The sequence below is a fragment of the Periophthalmus magnuspinnatus genome, chromosome 2 (assembly GCF_009829125.3).
Source record: "Periophthalmus magnuspinnatus isolate fPerMag1 chromosome 2, fPerMag1.2.pri, whole genome shotgun sequence".
NCBI classification, from domain to species: Eukaryota; Metazoa; Chordata; class Actinopteri; order Gobiiformes; family Gobiidae; genus Periophthalmus; species Periophthalmus magnuspinnatus.
The window spans coordinates 12,749,389-12,765,619 of record NC_047127.1 but is presented as its reverse complement, the minus strand read 5'-3'; the positions used below and the strand labels follow the sequence as shown (position 1 = coordinate 12,765,619).

The 16,231-nt window shown below is 36.1% G+C and overlaps 2 protein-coding genes across 2 annotated transcripts; both read left to right on the top strand.

Annotated features, from left to right (window-relative positions):
• Positions 1-448: 448 nt before the first annotated feature.
• On the top strand, positions 449-9,227 carry mmadhca (metabolism of cobalamin associated Da). Its single transcript, XM_033980654.2, has 8 exons — positions 449-497; positions 964-1,009; positions 1,866-2,007; positions 3,076-3,299; positions 4,159-4,264; positions 5,213-5,328; positions 5,736-5,822; positions 7,371-9,227. Exons 2-8 carry the CDS (start codon positions 998-1,000, stop codon positions 7,587-7,589), a joined length of 906 nt encoding a protein of 301 aa, XP_033836545.1. The 5' UTR covers positions 449-497; positions 964-997; the 3' UTR covers positions 7,590-9,227.
• A 2,636-nt stretch (positions 9,228-11,863) lies between these two features.
• Positions 11,864-15,781, top strand: LOC117382728 (gastrula zinc finger protein XlCGF8.2DB-like). Its single transcript, XM_033979963.2, has 2 exons — positions 11,864-12,110; positions 13,265-15,781. Exon 2 carries the CDS (start codon positions 13,318-13,320, stop codon positions 14,491-14,493), a length of 1,176 nt encoding a protein of 391 aa, XP_033835854.1. The 5' UTR covers positions 11,864-12,110; positions 13,265-13,317; the 3' UTR covers positions 14,494-15,781.
• The last annotated feature ends 450 nt before the right edge of the window (positions 15,782-16,231 follow it).

Here is a 16,231-nt window from a genome sequence, read left to right as displayed (position 1 = left end):
TGGAACTAAACCAGATCTAAACTGGTACTAACTCAGTTCGAATTTGGGGATTTAACCAGGTCGAAACTATAACTAAACCAGGTGTAAACTGGGATTAAACCAGATCTAAACTAGAGCTAAACCAGATCTAAACTAGGACAAAAAAAATTTCTAAACGGGGACTATGCCTGGACACATCCACATCTAAAACAAAACTGAACTAAACATAAACCAGAGCTATGTTCTAATTGCTTGGTTTTGCTGCCTTCTTGTGGGCAGTGTATGGAAATGCAATATCAAACAATAGTTTAATACCGTTATTATTACACTAGTTTTATTAGCTTTTAGAGGTTACATTTTTGGTAAAATTAGACTATTTTTCATGTGTTATTTTACCGATAAAGGTAAAATAGTCCAATCAAGCATTTTTGGATTTACAACAAAAGGCGCATGACCATGTTAGTCCCTCGTCACTTCCCATAGATAGCAAAAGCGAAAAACTGCTTCGACCTCAAGCGGTAAGAACAGTGCGTACTTTCTACAAAATAACGTTGTTAAACTCATTTAGATTAACACGTTTAACCTTATATTGTGCGTCCTATGTTGCTATTAGCAGGTCACTGTTTTAAAAGTGTTAAATCGAGCCTATAGTTGTAGATTTTCTCTGTTATTGCCATGAAGCGGAAGTGTCAAAACAACATCAGCTGACCTCTTAGCTGAGCATAACTTTTGTAACATCTGCTTTATTTACATAACATAGCTTAATGTTTAATCGTGTTTGTAATATTTGGCTGCGTATTTGCAAGAGATTTGAACCTTTCTGGATCATTAAAGTGCGCCGCTCATGTAGAAATGTTGCATCATGTCATACATTGGTCAGATTCCCAGGTTAACTTAAGTCACGTTTAAGCTCCAGGTCTCCGTGTGTTGACATATTGTTCCTGTTATCATATTGCGTAACCGAGTTTGTTTTTATTTGCGTAGGTTTAACATTAAACACAGAAAAAGGCCAACCACGATGTCCACTACGGTAAGTCAAAGCAGACATTTAACTTCATACGCCTTTTTAATTGGCACGATCAAATACTATATAGGACAAATTATTAACATAAATTTATAGACTATGATATAATTGTGGTTATTCAACTTATTTATAGTTTGAAGCACTAATCTGACAGACCATAAATACCTTTAAACATCTGAATTGGATTTCTTCTGTCAGTTTGAGAAATTAATGTAATCGGTTGTATTTAATGTTTTTTGGGGTTTTTTTTTTTTGTATAAAATAATATAGATACGTTTATACAAAGCTGTTCTAACATAGTAATTATGTATAAGTCTCATAGTATTGTAGATTAATGGTTTGGTGTACAAAATAAATACAAATAAAATGAACATCATCTCATGTAAATTGTACAGTATCTGAAACTGTATTTATTACATAGTGCCAGTATTTATTTCTCAACATTCTTCATTGTGTGTACTGAGTAGTGTGTTTGAGAACTGTAAAGTATAATAAACTAACCTAAAGATCTTGGTTACTAATCAATACCAAAACTAGGAACTATTGATATTATGTATTGATATAAAAAGTCACATAAACAGGACAAAAGTTGACCTTTCCAACTGTTTTAGAATGATTTTAGGCTTTGTCAGAGCTAGACCCTGTTGTAAATCAGTATCAAATACCAAGCCCATCCTTTAGTATTGGGTAAAGGCTGCAGTTTTTGAAGTGCCATAATTTCCTCCCCAAAAAAATTTACAATTTGTTTGTTCCCAAATCATTCAGCCCTACTTTGTATTGAAATAAAATTTGAAGGTGAAATTGTAGTATCATGACAACACTTTCTGCATAAATGTAATATTTTGTATGTGTTTATTTGCAGGTGCTTTGTGGTGGCAGGCGGTTGGTCATCTCAAAGACCACAGGACGTCAAACACTCGCTGCTCTCAGGGTCACGAAAACTAGGACTTTTTCTGCTGCAAGTTCAGACGAGCCTTATATTGCTGCTTCACCTGCAGACTCAGGTAGAAATACTCTTTCGATTACTTTCAGTATTGATTTCATGAATATAAACAACACAAACAAATAGCCCAGTTTCTTCCTTCAAAGTCTGAACTCTGCCTCAAACTACATGCTTTTACTGACACAGGACTGCCTGTAGACCTTTCCATTAAAAAGAACCAAGCGGATCAGTGACAGTTATACGCAACCTAATCTTGATCTTGATTAAATTTTGATTGATTGCCCAGTCCTACCTTCAATAATGCACAATATGTGGTGTTTATTCAAATATATCACAACATACTGTCTGCAGTTTGTCTGTTTAAACAAGTCTATATTCATAATTATGTCTGTAACTACCCATAGTTTTTGTAGTCGATTAGCCAGCAATTCGTTTTTTGATCAATCGACTAGTCAAGCGATTATTTCTATAGTGCATTGAGATGTTTAAATACATTATCGACCAAATATGAGTTGAAATGTGGTGACTGTGAATGTGGTGGGCCTCTATGTAGATAATAATTATGAATAGTGTAGTATTAATGAAAATAAAACATTGTTGGGTGACAGTATCTCAGTTGGTAGAGTTTTTGTCCACTGATCCGAGGTTTGGCTACTGAAATCCCGCTATCGACATAAACATTGGTTGAGCAGTAAGATCTATTGACCAACAAGTTTGCTGTGTGATTCTAGCTCCCACAGATGAATGTTGTTGTTGTTTCCTTGACACCAAGACACTTAACCCACCTTGCCCCCAGTGTCTGTATGAATGTGTGTGTAAATGGTTGATTGATGAGTGAGTGGTTGATTGATTTAAAGCACTTTGAGTGTCTTGAAGATGGAAAAGCTCTATATAAAAATGTGACCCTTTACCATGCTTTTTGACATTTTCATTTAATAATACCCTTACCTTTATTATAAAAAGTTGTTTTCGTACAAGATTTAGAGCCTGTATAGTCCAGATAACAATTGTTGTGATCAAAATACAACTACGATTATATTTTACAGCTGACTAGTCACAATTAGTCAATTAATCAGTGCAGTTGTACTTATAATATCTACTTTGTAATATTTATTTATATTTGTTAAAGGTCAAAGGACAGTATGGCCAGACGAGAGCATGGGACCATTCGGACCTCAAGACCAGCGTTTTCAGTTACCAGGCAACGTGGGGTTTGACTGTCACCTGGAGGGACTCAATCAAAGCAAGAAAACTCCACAAAACGTCCACAAAACTGTCCCCGACGTCCTCACAGCGCCCAGCAGCTCAGAGAGGCACCATTTTGTCCTCGCGCAGTTCGTTAATGAGTTTCATGTAAGTTTCAGAAGCAAAAAATGAGGTTTGACAACTTATGAAAGTATTAATGAGATACACAGGCGTATTATTTAGAGACATTGTATTCACATTTTGGTGCTCGTTTGGTTAGTCCCTTAGAACATCATTCATCGATCTCATCTGTAGTTTGGACTTTGAATATTTTTGTAAGATAAGATAAACCTTTATTTGTCCCACAGTGAGGAAATTACAGTGTTTCAATGAGAAGGTAGCCATCAACAAGAGAATAATAATAACATGTCATCAAAATCAAGATAATATTAAAGGACATAACAATAGACATAAAAGAAAACATAACTGTGCTAAAACAAGCTATAACAAATTCTACAAAACCACAGCATTTTATGAGCATATGTGTTATGAAAATGGGATGAAATGTTAACTCAAGATTCAATACTAATTATAAACATGTCAAGTAAGTTTGCAGTCAAAAAAGTTAACCTGTTATTAGTGCTTTACCATTTTGGAAACGTTTGCAAATATTGTGATTGGAAGAGTTAAGAATTTATTAGAAATATGCTAAAAATGTCCGAAAGCATTCACATTTGAGAAAAAACGGAAATCTAACTGCTAAACTAATACAAGATACAATACATTTCAGGATCAGAACATGTTTGTAAAGGTCTAAACTACAGGACTAACAGCATTTTTACTTTTTACTATTTGCTCTCAAGGACAGGACTATGAGCTTCTGTGGCCCTCTCTACATATTACCTAAAAAAAATGGCTTTGCTGCTCTAGCTGTGACCTTTCTTGATTTGAAATAATTATTAAACGCTAACTAAAAGCTGTTAAACATTTGATAATATTTGTAATGATTATTGTACTTGTTTTACAGGGAAAACTTGGTCCTATTGCCACAAGAGTCCAGAAAGCAGATCATTACTTCAATCAAACAGAGACAGACTGCACAATAAACTCCTGTCCAGAGCTACTAAGAAAAGGTCTGTCTTCATTTGTACCAATATCCCAACCAGATGTAGCATTATTTTAGTGGTAATGTTTTGGCTCTTGGCTTTATTAGACAGGAGGAGAAGAGCTGGGAGGACATTTAGCAAATTGTTGAATTCACGACATGACACAGAGCTGTTGTCAGCTACTTTTGTTTTACACTCTAACCCAGGAAAAGTTTATTTATCATCAATAAGGGACCTGTAGACATGAACACTCACACATTGAGGCTTGCGTCCTTACAAATACTACCACGAAGAGGACCATGAATCAGACACGTAAAGTCAGAAGGATGTATTAAATTGGCAAAAGGTGAAGAGCGTAGCTACTAGCCCTCCAGAAGGGACAGAGGGAGAGCCCTGAGGAGTGTGTGTTTACAGTTTTTATAGTTTGTATCAGTGCAAGTTTGTGTGAAGGAGGATCTTGTGGTCAGTAGAGCGTTATCATCGTGAGCTCCCAGGCAACGGCAGGGCCACAGGAGCTCACAGTCCTGTCCTTGAGCCAAAGCATTTCTATTGTATTCTGTGTGTGTGCGGTTTACTGGTGTTCACTGTTCAACTTCAGCAGTAGTGCATCGAGATAAAAGAAAAGTGTCATAGTAAAGTGCATTGCTAAATAATGATACTTTATAAATTCAAGTCTTCAAGACGATGCTTCCATTGGCCAGATAACAAGGACTGAGCTGGAGGTCATAGTGTGGAGTAGTGCAATTTCCCTGTCATTAATCTCTGCCCTCTTAAACAATCAAGTCAGACTCTTAAAGAGAAATAGAGGCACCTTTTAAGACCCCGTGTCGTGCTGTCCGGTGGGCCAGCGGAGGTGTTGCCGTCTATTTGTCTATTTTGGCCAGACTCCATAGCCGACCATAGCAGTCTGGACCGAGTGCTGTCTGAGTGAGGCTTTGGCTGTGTGCCCTGTGGTGATGTAATTCTCTGTTTCAGACCTGGAATTGATGTTCCCGACGGTGCCCCCCTCCGCCATCACCGTGGTAACCGTCACACAGAAGAGCAGTCGCCTTGACGATGTGCGGCAGGACGACCACCAGCTGTTTGACCGCGTAAGTCCTTTTAGACTTTGAAAACTAAAGAGAAAGTATAGGCCCTCTCAATGACAGAGGATTTCTTAATAACAACATGGACAATAATAACTGCCACAAATGTATTAGGGGGCAAAAGGGGCATTTTGTTTGAACAACACCATGGGGGCAATACTTACTAGCTCTACACATGTCACATCTACAGCCCATGTGCAACCAGGAAGTAGAATTATAAGCCTCAAAATTTCAAATATATATATATATATATATTTTTTTTTAATTGGTTGAATAGTTCATGTTATAGAATTATTATACATACTAGTATTAAACTTTATCTCTAATCGTTTATAATTAAATTAGATGTTTACTATCAGCATTAACTTGCACGTCTACTCCATTAACATTAATAATGTTTTTTTTCTTCGCAGTTTGTAAATGGTGCTAAAGAGATGTGCTTCGCTCTGTGGACAGCAGGATACTGGGCCGACTTCATAGACCCAACGACAGGGACAGCTGTCAGTCTCATGTTAAGTCAATATAAATTAGTATCAGGTCTGAAGTTCAAATCTTATAATAGAAAAAAATTACGTAGTTTATCAGAAAGATTTTTTTTTTTTTTTTGTACACATATATACACTGAGGCAAATAAGTATTTGAACACCCTGTGATTTTGCAAGATCTCCCGCTTAGAAATCATGGAGGGGTCTGAAATTTTCATCTTACGTGCATGGCCACTGTGAGAGACCTAATCTAAAAAAAAATCTGGAAATCACATTGTGTGATTTTTAAAATAATTTATTTGTATGTTACTGCTGCAAATAAGTATTTGAACACCTGTCATGAGAAGTCATGGGAGAAAGTCATGTGGCCAGATGAGACCAAAATAGAACTTTTTGGTCTTAATTCCACTTGCCGTGTTTGGAGGAAGAAGAATGATGAGTATGAGGGTGGAAACATCATGCTTTGGGGGTGTTTTTCTGCACAAGGGACAGGACAACTGCACTGTATTAAGGAGAGGATGACCGGGGCCATGTATTGCATGACAATGACCCGAAGCACACAGCCAGGATGACCAAGGAGTGGCTCCGTAAGAAGCATATCAAGTTTCTGGATTGGCCTAGCCAGTCTCCAGTCCTAAACCCAATAGAAAATCTTTGGAGGGAGCTCAAAGTCCGTGTTTCTCAGCGACAGCCCAGAAACCTGACTGATCTAGAGAAGATCTGTGTGGAGGAGTGGACCAAAATCCCTCCTGCAGCGTGTGCAAACCTGGTGAAAAACTACAGGAAACGTTTGACCTCTGTAATTGCAAACAAAGGCTACTGCATCAAATATTAACATTGATTTTCTCAGGTGTTCAAATACTTATTTGCAGCAGTAACATACAAATAAATTATTTAAAAAATCATACAATGTGACTTCTAGATTTAAAAAAAATTTTTTTTTAATTATATCTCTCACAGTGGACATGCACCTAAGATGAAAATTTCAGACCCCTCCATGATTTCTAAGTGGGAGAACTTGCAAAATCACAGGGTGTTCAAATACTTATTTGCCTCACTGTGTGTATGTGTGTATATAAAAAATCAACTCGAAATTGCAGTATGAATTGACGCAATTGGCAAATTGAAAATACTGGCATTTTAAAAGTACCATCATTTTCTCCACAAACAAAAGTACCCCATCTTTTTATGCGTAAAACTGCTAGCCCTGTAGTTTAAATCTGTAAAAATGTGTTCTGAAATGTGATTCTTGTGTTATTCAATTCTTCTGCATATGTTTAAAAAATGTATTTTGAACTGAATTTTATTATTAAAACATAAATCACAGATCTAATCCCAATGCTTGTCAGAAAATCAGTTACATATTTTTCCCAAATTGTTCAGCCCTACTTAGTGTATATAAAACTTACTACTACTAGTACCCTCACAAAATATTATATGCATTGTACAATCTGCCAGTCAAAGGTCTGGACTCACGTTTTCATTTTTGGTTCTTCTTTATTTCCATGGTTACTGTGATATCATCTGAAACCCAGCATTTATGACTGTTTCTTGTCCTTTCAGTTTTTTGCATCTACATCGAGTCAAAATCCCCTGAGCACAGAGGAGGAGCTGAGGAACCTCGGCTTTCACATTGAAGTCTCTGCGTCCTGTACGGTGATCAGACACATCCTCAGAGGAACACCTATGTTTGTAGGGACTGTTTTCACCAACGCACCGACCCACAGCGCTGCTATCGCCCGGCTACAGGGGGTAACGAATGTACTGGACGAGGAGGAATAGCAATTTTAGTGTGTTTATGATATATTGGTTAAGCTTTACTTTGTAACACAGTAAGAACATGGGAATAGCTTGGTAAATGGGGTAACAATGAATTGGTTATTGGCGATATCAGAGAGTTTTCCCAGATATCAGTCCAATATTGAAAATTTAGCCAATATTTGGCACCTGCATTGTTTCAGATTTGTCTTTTTGAATAGACTAATGAAAACAAATATGGCTGAATGTTGATACAGTCATTCAACAAATGATTTTATATCCCAGAAAAATACATTTTGTTTCCCTTCCTTGTACTAACGAGGCTTGAACTTGCCTTGCTTCTGAGATTAGACAAGTTTGGGCATTTCAGACAAGATCAGGTAAAAAAAACAAAAAACATTTTGTTGTTAATATCAAAAAAGCTGATTATACACAATAATAATGCAAATCTGTGCCATCGGCCCCTCCAACCACGACCAGCAGTCACACATACCACTTTCATACTTGACAATGTGGGTGAAGTGCCTTGTCTAAGGACACAATGAGAGTTTTTCCCATTGGCATACCACACTAAATAAAAGTAAGACAAGTGTAAGCTTTCAAATAAGGGTATGAAGCAATATTTCTGCACATTTTTTATACAATACACAACATATGCGTTGGAGCACATTTCTCACTGACTGAAAAAAATGGGCATAATATTGTCTTTGAGAGAGCCCAAAAAAGTTATTTATTTTTTATCAATATCGCACTGTCCTATTGGTTTCATAATATCACCAAAAAAATACTAACCATGATTATGAATTTGCGGTCTTCATATTGGTTTTGGGAAAAGCATATTACTATGAACTCGAGTAGACAAATGTGCCCTGTTACCATTTTTCTGTCATTATTACACTTTTATTACCAACCTACTCTATGCTATTACTGTGCTATTACCACGCTAACTGTGCTGTAAAGTAAAGTGATGTTTTAAGCCAAAAAGGCCTTTATTTATGTTTAGTTTAAGCTACCTGTGCACTGCAAAAAGTATCAAAATATGTTAAAATGACCTGAATTCAGAACATAGTTAATAATTTTATATTGTTTAGGTCTAATTATAATGGCTTGGGTCTTTGAAGATGCCCAAAATGCTTTAAAATGCAATATTCATTCACCCCACAACATATTTAAACATTTGGCAAGATGAGTCAAGTGTCTTACTAAAGGACACAACAATAATATGCCATTGTAACTAAATCTAAATCTCACAAACTAAACTTCACAATTGAAGCTTTGGTATTCAAGTCATGGAGACATTTCTTTTTCCAGTGTAGTAGAGTTGGTCCTGCTGCAGTGAACAGTCGTCTGATATGTGCTTGTTTGTCTAAGGGACTTTAATATAATCTAATACTGAGAATGTGAATTGCTTGTGTTGTCCTAATACTTTGAATGCAACGTTTTCAGATTTATTACCTCAGTGAAATGGACACACTACTTTGACTGCAGCTGATAGTCTCTTTTAACTATCTAGGGCCAAAGAACAGCACTCTAGTTTTAATAAGATTTTCAGGTTCAAAACACTTTCCTTTTACAGTATTTCAAAGCAACAAACTGTACATAATGGTTTTATTGAAGCACTTGTTACTGTCAAGAAATAAAGTGACTTCCTATTATATGAAATGTGTTTGTTTTTTGAAATCTATTGCTTTCAGTGTGTTTCTATGGAAATCTGTTGCAAGGTATTTATAATATTACTCTCAAGTGTCAAATGATTTATGTTGACAATATGAAACGATTTGAACATTGGGGTTTCTTGCAGTGCTCCTTCAGATATAACTTAGTCGTGTAGTACAAGTAGTTTTCCCAGATACTTGTTTACTCGAACTCTGAGTAATTTCTTGGACCACTACTTTGTACTTCTACTTGAGTAATATTATATTGAAGTAACATTACTCCTATCTTTCTTTTTCTGTAAAGCACTTTGAATTACTTTGTGTATGAATCGTGCTATACAAATAAACTTATCTTGCCTTATCGTAGAGCAGAAAAATAACAAAAGGTTCCCCATTAGTACACACAAAAAAACCAGCCCCTCCAAAAATTAATGCTGCTCTAACATTTATTGGATTTCATGGTTATTGTGCGAGGCCTTCTCTGTCTTTGTCTTCCGTCTCACCCTCCCCTGTGGCACTTAGAGGAAGACATGATTGGAGAGTGGATGGAGAGGAGGATGAACCGTTGGAATTTTTAGCCAAAATTTCCACAGTGGGCACCAACATTTCCCTGGTGATGTCCAAGTTTTGGAGATAGTGCTCGACTCTCTCCTCCAGCGTGTTGTTGTCTCTGGACGTGCCCCCTGCTTCCTCTTTCCAGCGCTGGATGGCCTCAAGGAACTCCTCCGCCTCGACTGCTGCCGTGTACACAATCCGATCTACCATGTCGTCCAATAGCTTGTCCAGGTACATAGAGTTGATATGCTACGAAAAAAGAAGTACAGGGATTAATGTGATGTAATAGAGTTGAGGATTACAAAGATAATACTAACAACACAATGTAGAAAAGGCTCAAATGAGAGTACTATTGTATAAGTATGAATGTCATTTGCCCCTTAAACGCATCATAAAGACACTAAGTCTACAGGGATCGTGATCAAAGAAAATTCCTACCCCAACTTTCATACTTTTTTTCAAGCTTAGGTGACTCATTATGAAGTACGTTGTAACTTACATAAAATATTGTTCAGCATTTAGCTGTAAAGGTGTACTATGTAACGTTTCTGATGGAGTGTCCATCACCTGCTTGTCTCATGAACATGTTTTTGCCCTGTATGCCTTTAATGTTCCACTGTATGCTATAAACGTTCTATCTTTCATGTAGGTCACTTGCTTGCCTCCATGGAGATTGCCAAGTTTTGCGGGACACTCCAGACCAAACCACATCGCCACAGAGATTAGAAGACTCATGAACATGATAAAAACATACATAGGTGGTGCACCTTTAAAGGCAAGGCAATGATATTTTGGGGAGAAAAGCAGGTGATCAGATTACAATTACATATAGCACCTTTAGGAGAAATTAATACAGTATATTTTAAAATCAGATATCACATTTTAAAATCAGAAATCACAATTGATGATCTGCTCAAACCACAATCTTTTCTCTTTTCCTTATATCTTTCATTTTGTCCGATAAAACTGTTTACTCAGATGAAAGTTTTACTAGTAATAATTTACTCACAGTTGCTGTTGATGTGTCCTCCATTTTATTTGTCTGTCTCTTCTTCAGATGCACCCAAACACCAGCCTGATATTTGAACTACACAATTTTCTTTCTTTTTTTTCAAATGTTTTTGGCTTGTCTCCATGGAGATAGAAAGTTAAATGCTATATTGTGGAGTAATTCTGGCAAAACAATAGCATCTCTATGGAAACAAGCAGGTGGTGGACTCTCAACCAGAAGATTCACTCCATTTCAGAACAGTATGTTAAAATTGAGGACTTTTTCCCATCCAAAAGATATAATATTTGGTTTTAAATTGTTAATTGCTATGGCAACAGTCCTTATCTCTCCTCATACTTGCACACACTCACACTTAATTTTAGTGTTTATAGACTTGGACAATGTTTAGTGATGCCCAAAGTTAAGAGAAACTTTCATAGAACATTTACAACAGCCTATGGCCCCAAAGTGGTTTAAAGTACAGGGAAATAATAGAAAAAACTACAATCAAAATAAAAGATACAAAAAGCAATATTAAATAATAAAATAATAATGGAAATACAAGAAAAACTGCTCAACTTCTATTAAATGTCCTATATTACACAAAATGGACTCCTGTGAACGTTAAGCTGTGTTATAATGCTATTGCCTCCTCAAAAACAGACCTGGAGTTGTGTGTTTTTTCATTCACACATGTTTGAGTAACACTTTATTATCAGTGTTACGGAAACAAGCCTTCAACTCTTTCCCCCCTGTATTATCTCTGTTATGTCTTGTGTTTGGTTGAATCCTGTCCCCTTTATCCATGGAGTTCTGGCTATGTGACCCCTCGTTTTTGATTGGAGGACCGTTTTCCTGCCTGGCAATCATAATTTAATTTAATTCGAAGTAGTAATTTTGATGTAGACTTTTCACCAGCAGGGGAAGTGTTGCACAGCACACGGTTGAAAGTGTTGAATTTTACTTTAAAAAATTCAAATACTATTTTTTTATAACTTACTTTTAAGACAATTATTAATAAAATATACAATAATTAAGTTAATATTTATTTTCAGAATATTCAAAATAAATGACATTTGCTACCGGAAGTTAGAAATGCAGCTTCCGGTCATAGCTTTTTGGCAACTAGTCAGATTAATTTGTCGCATCCAGCAAAAGTAAAATAAAATCGCTATTATTCCCTCATCATGTAGATACTATGCATATGAATCAATGCAAATATGCACATAAGACATGCATAGCGTACTGGATATTGCAGAAGAGGACGATATTTCTTCGTGTCAAAGTCCAAAGCTGCCTCTTTGTTTAGCATTAGCCGCTAGGTCTCATCCAGTTGAGCAAAAGGTAAAAAGAATATTCATATTTAACATGCACCCGTTTTGACTTAGAAATGTGGTGTTTTTGGAGGTTTTCTGTTAAACATGATAGGCATATTTTAGTTAGTGTCATGCTAAAGTAGTGGTTTATTGCACCCGCTTTTCAGTGCTGTATAATAATTCCTATCTTTGGCTATATTATAAACATTGGTCTAGTTATTAGACAGACTTTGACATGTATGCTATCATTCAACGAATTTCATAGTATTAGACAAACAGAGAATCTACAAAATGCAGTTGCTTTTAAGTTAAAAGCACCTTTGTATACAGTACTGTAGTTATGGTGTAGTAGCTCCTTTAATTAATCTGAAACTTTGGATTTTATTAGTCAAATTAAGAGGTGTGGCTTGACAAAAATTGTACAATCATCAGGCTATGTTTATGTCAGTCTTTTTAATTATTATACTTTTTTATCCTAGAGAAAATTTGCCTAGACATGTTTACACCAGTGTTCATATCCAAGTAAGGTTGTCAAAAAGAAAAAAAAATTGATACTCTGATTTGGTCCAATATGTAGGGCAGATTTTTTTCACCACAAACCCATAAGAGAACAGTGTAGTCAGGTTTTCAACAGTTACCTATCTGAACTAAAGTGTTCAAATAAAACTTTATAGATATTTTTAGGCTGCAGTTCATCCAAAATAAAATGCCGTCCTGTGCTGGGGATTTAAGGCCGATAGCCGATACGCTTAAAAGCCCAAACATCGGTCTACCTCTAATACTAAAATTATTATTGAAGCTAGTATCAGTAGTGAAGAAATTACATAAATAGGAAGTTGGACCTTTCCTTCAAATAGCTTTAGAATGATCTTGATCTATATCTGAACAACTGTTGATCATTCACCCCAAATTAATTATGTGTTGTTGTTGTTATAATGACAGCACCGTATCCAGGGTTATTATCTTCAAAATTAATTGCTTATTTTTAGAAATTACCTGTAGAAGCTTAAACTACAGGGCATGTACATATTAAAGGACATTGTATTTGTAATTGCTGTTTGCTCATTAACTTTAATTTTAAATAATTACATTTTGTTTATATAATTTCAACTTAATTTTGAATAACTGTATTGAACTGTTATAGTGCTAAATGTTTTGTGTCTACTTTTCTTTCTTTTTTAGATTGTAAGCAAAAAGTAACCTGGAGCCAACATCCTGCCAATTGCACCTTCACCATGTTTCCGTGTGATCAATGTGGGAAGAGCTACTCCACCCCAACCAACCTCAAAAACCACCAACGCCTGCACACGGGGGACAAACCGTTTAGCTGTGAATTTTGTGGGAAATCCTTTTATTGGAATCACGATTTGACGAAACATTTAAGGGTCCACACTGGCGAAAAACCTTTTGGATGCGATCTATGCCACAAGGAATTTGCCACAGCTCGAAAACTCAAACTCCACATTCAAATCCACACAGGAAATAGACCGTTTAGCTGTGAAGTTTGCGATAAAGCTTTTGTGCAAAATCATGATCTCCGAAGACATATGATTATACATTCGGGGGAAAAGCCATTCAAATGTAATGAATGTGGGAAAACCTTTATGCGCGAAGAAAAACTCAAAATTCACGAACGAATTCACACAGGAGAGAAACCATATTCTTGTGAAGATTGTGGTCAAATGTTCGCTCATTCGTATACGCTCGACATGCATAAAAGACTTCATACAGGAGAAAAACCGTACAGCTGTGAATTCTGTGGTAAGACTTTTATCCGAAGCACCCATTATAAAGAGCATATCCGATTGCATACTGGTGAACGACCGTACAATTGCGACCAGTGCAAGAAAACATTCAGGACGTCATATTTGCTAGCAGCGCATAAAACTACACACAATAAAGAGACCGTAATACCATGCGAGATATGTGGTAAAATTAGCCACACAAGAGGGACCTATGCTTACCACATGAGGAGGTATCATCCAGAGTGCAAGCCCCAAAATCCCAATCCAATTAGGAATTTTTCAAGGTTCAAATCAAAACAGCAAAAAGATGATGAGCAACAGGAGGAAGAGGAATCATCTGAGAAGCAAGTTAAAAGTGAAGAGGAGGAGGAACCAGTTGTTGAAGGTGTTTCCGGGGAGCAGAAATCAGGTGGAGACCAAGAGGAGAGTGAAACTGTAGTTAAACAGGAAGTAGAGGATGGGTCAGATTTTGAAGAGTCGGAGAATTCGGAGGAAGATCAAGAAGGAAAATTTGATCCAAAACTTAGAACTCTTAAGTCTGAGTTACAAGAAGAAGAAAACCAGGAAGCATTTGAAACTGTCGTGAAACAAGAAATGAAAGAAGAATGTGATCCAGAGGAGCAGGAATTTCTAAATATTAAAATCAAAGAGGAGCCAGAGGATTGATTGCTATTAGTCAGAAATGTTAATGAATGCCCAATACATTTAATAACTGTTTTTAGATTACATTAACACTCAAAATACAAAATAATTCTTGTTAATATGCAGATTTTGTGATGTGAAATGTACAAGATAATGGACCCTGTCACTATTGTCTAATGAAGTTAAAGGCCTTGTACCAGATTTTTTCACACGTATATTATGAGCTGTCTGCATCTAATATGAAGCAGTTTATTGTCTGATAATCAGGAAGTGCATGTTAGCATGCTAGTTGTTGTTAGCTTTACCGTTATGGCAAAACTCTGGTCTCTGGGAGTTGTGAAAAGCGCTTATAAACTCATTGCGGTGAATAATTAAGATGCTCGAAATGTATAAGGTAAGTGACTTAGTAACTTTGGACCACTGCAAACTAGTTCTGTTTTTCACATCTTTAAGACAGTAAAAAATCAGGTACAGCGCCTTTAAACATTTGTAGAAACTCCTGTTGGATATCTTAGAATTCTTGACTCCTGTATTGATTTCCAAGGGATAAGTTTTTAAAAATTACCATATAGTTGATCCAGGAATACTGGGACATAAGCACTTATCTGTTTTGCTTGAAATGTTTTAATTGCTGAACTGGAAGCAACAAAACTTAAAATTAAAAGGTTAAAGATGATATTTTCATCCTACTTCCTCACTGACATTGAACTCAAGCCATTTTATACGGGACAGGGAGGGGAGCTGACATAAAACAGGTCCATAAACAGGTGTATTTATGGACTCGGTATACTTGCTGTACTGATCCTTGAAGGAAAGTACATTTACTGGAACAACTACTTTGGTGACACTAATTTAACTTTTTCAGAAATTATACATGTAGACAATATCCATGCAGTTTGACTGAACACACTGGCTTCCTCTTCACTGTATCTGGTATTGGTTCATGAACACAATTGCACTTCGAAAGTGCTTCATTAGACAAACAATCAATATGGAAAATTCAAAGAGGGTGGAAACGGGTGGAACTTAACAGTCAATTATGTTGTCTGCCAAGCAAGTTAATTTATTTATATATTTTTTTATTACTTTAATTTTACTGTATAATAGCATCGCTGTTGTGATATTAAACCAAAAAACTCTTTAATAATGTAAAATTTAGGCGTATAGTCAGATCCCAAACTTTCTCAGCTGTTTGCAAATTTGCCATGTTAAATGTTGCCAAATTAACTAGCATTTTGTAGGACACTGGGGCGTTTAGCTCTCAAATACTGTATCTGAACGGCTTGCTAATAAAATTGTATAATTAAATTAACGTGAGTGTAATTATTGAATTATTTATTTTAAATTATTTTTTATGGATATGTCTAATATGTTTGGTATTTTTTAGAGAGGAACTCATATTTTACCATTTGAATATCTGTTCCCAGTCTAGACATAGAGGTATCAATTTTAACTTGATATACTTTATAGCATAAAGCCTGAACTTCCAAAATATTACAACTACCATAATTAGTTAAAATAAACTCTTTGTTGACTTCTAGTAAATTAATACCTGCCACACTGGCCAGTGAGCAAACAATTTCATGCAAATTCTAGGTTAGGTATGTATTTATAATTTACAGAAATAAAACCTTTGTTTATTAAAACCACCACTTCTGTACTTATGTCAGTTCCGTGTTTGTCCTGTAGGGGGCAGCAACAAGGAAGCTGTCGTCCCGATAAAACAAGAAGTTCCGCTCCTGCTCAAAAACCCAAAATAACA

Bases quoted from the DNA above. Each gene is read 5' to 3' on its own strand.
- mmadhca (XM_033980654.2), top strand. The intron at 5,329-5,735 runs GTAAGTCCTTTT...TTTTCTTCGCAG, and splicing joins ACCACCAGCTGTTTGACCGC to TTTGTAAATGGTGCTAAAGA. The intron at 5,823-7,370 runs GTCAGTCTCATG...TTGTCCTTTCAG, and splicing joins ACCCAACGACAGGGACAGCT to TTTTTTGCATCTACATCGAG.
- LOC117382728 (XM_033979963.2), top strand. From the start codon at position 13,318: ATGTTTCCGTGTGATCAATGTGGGAAGAGCTACTCCACCCCAACCAAC.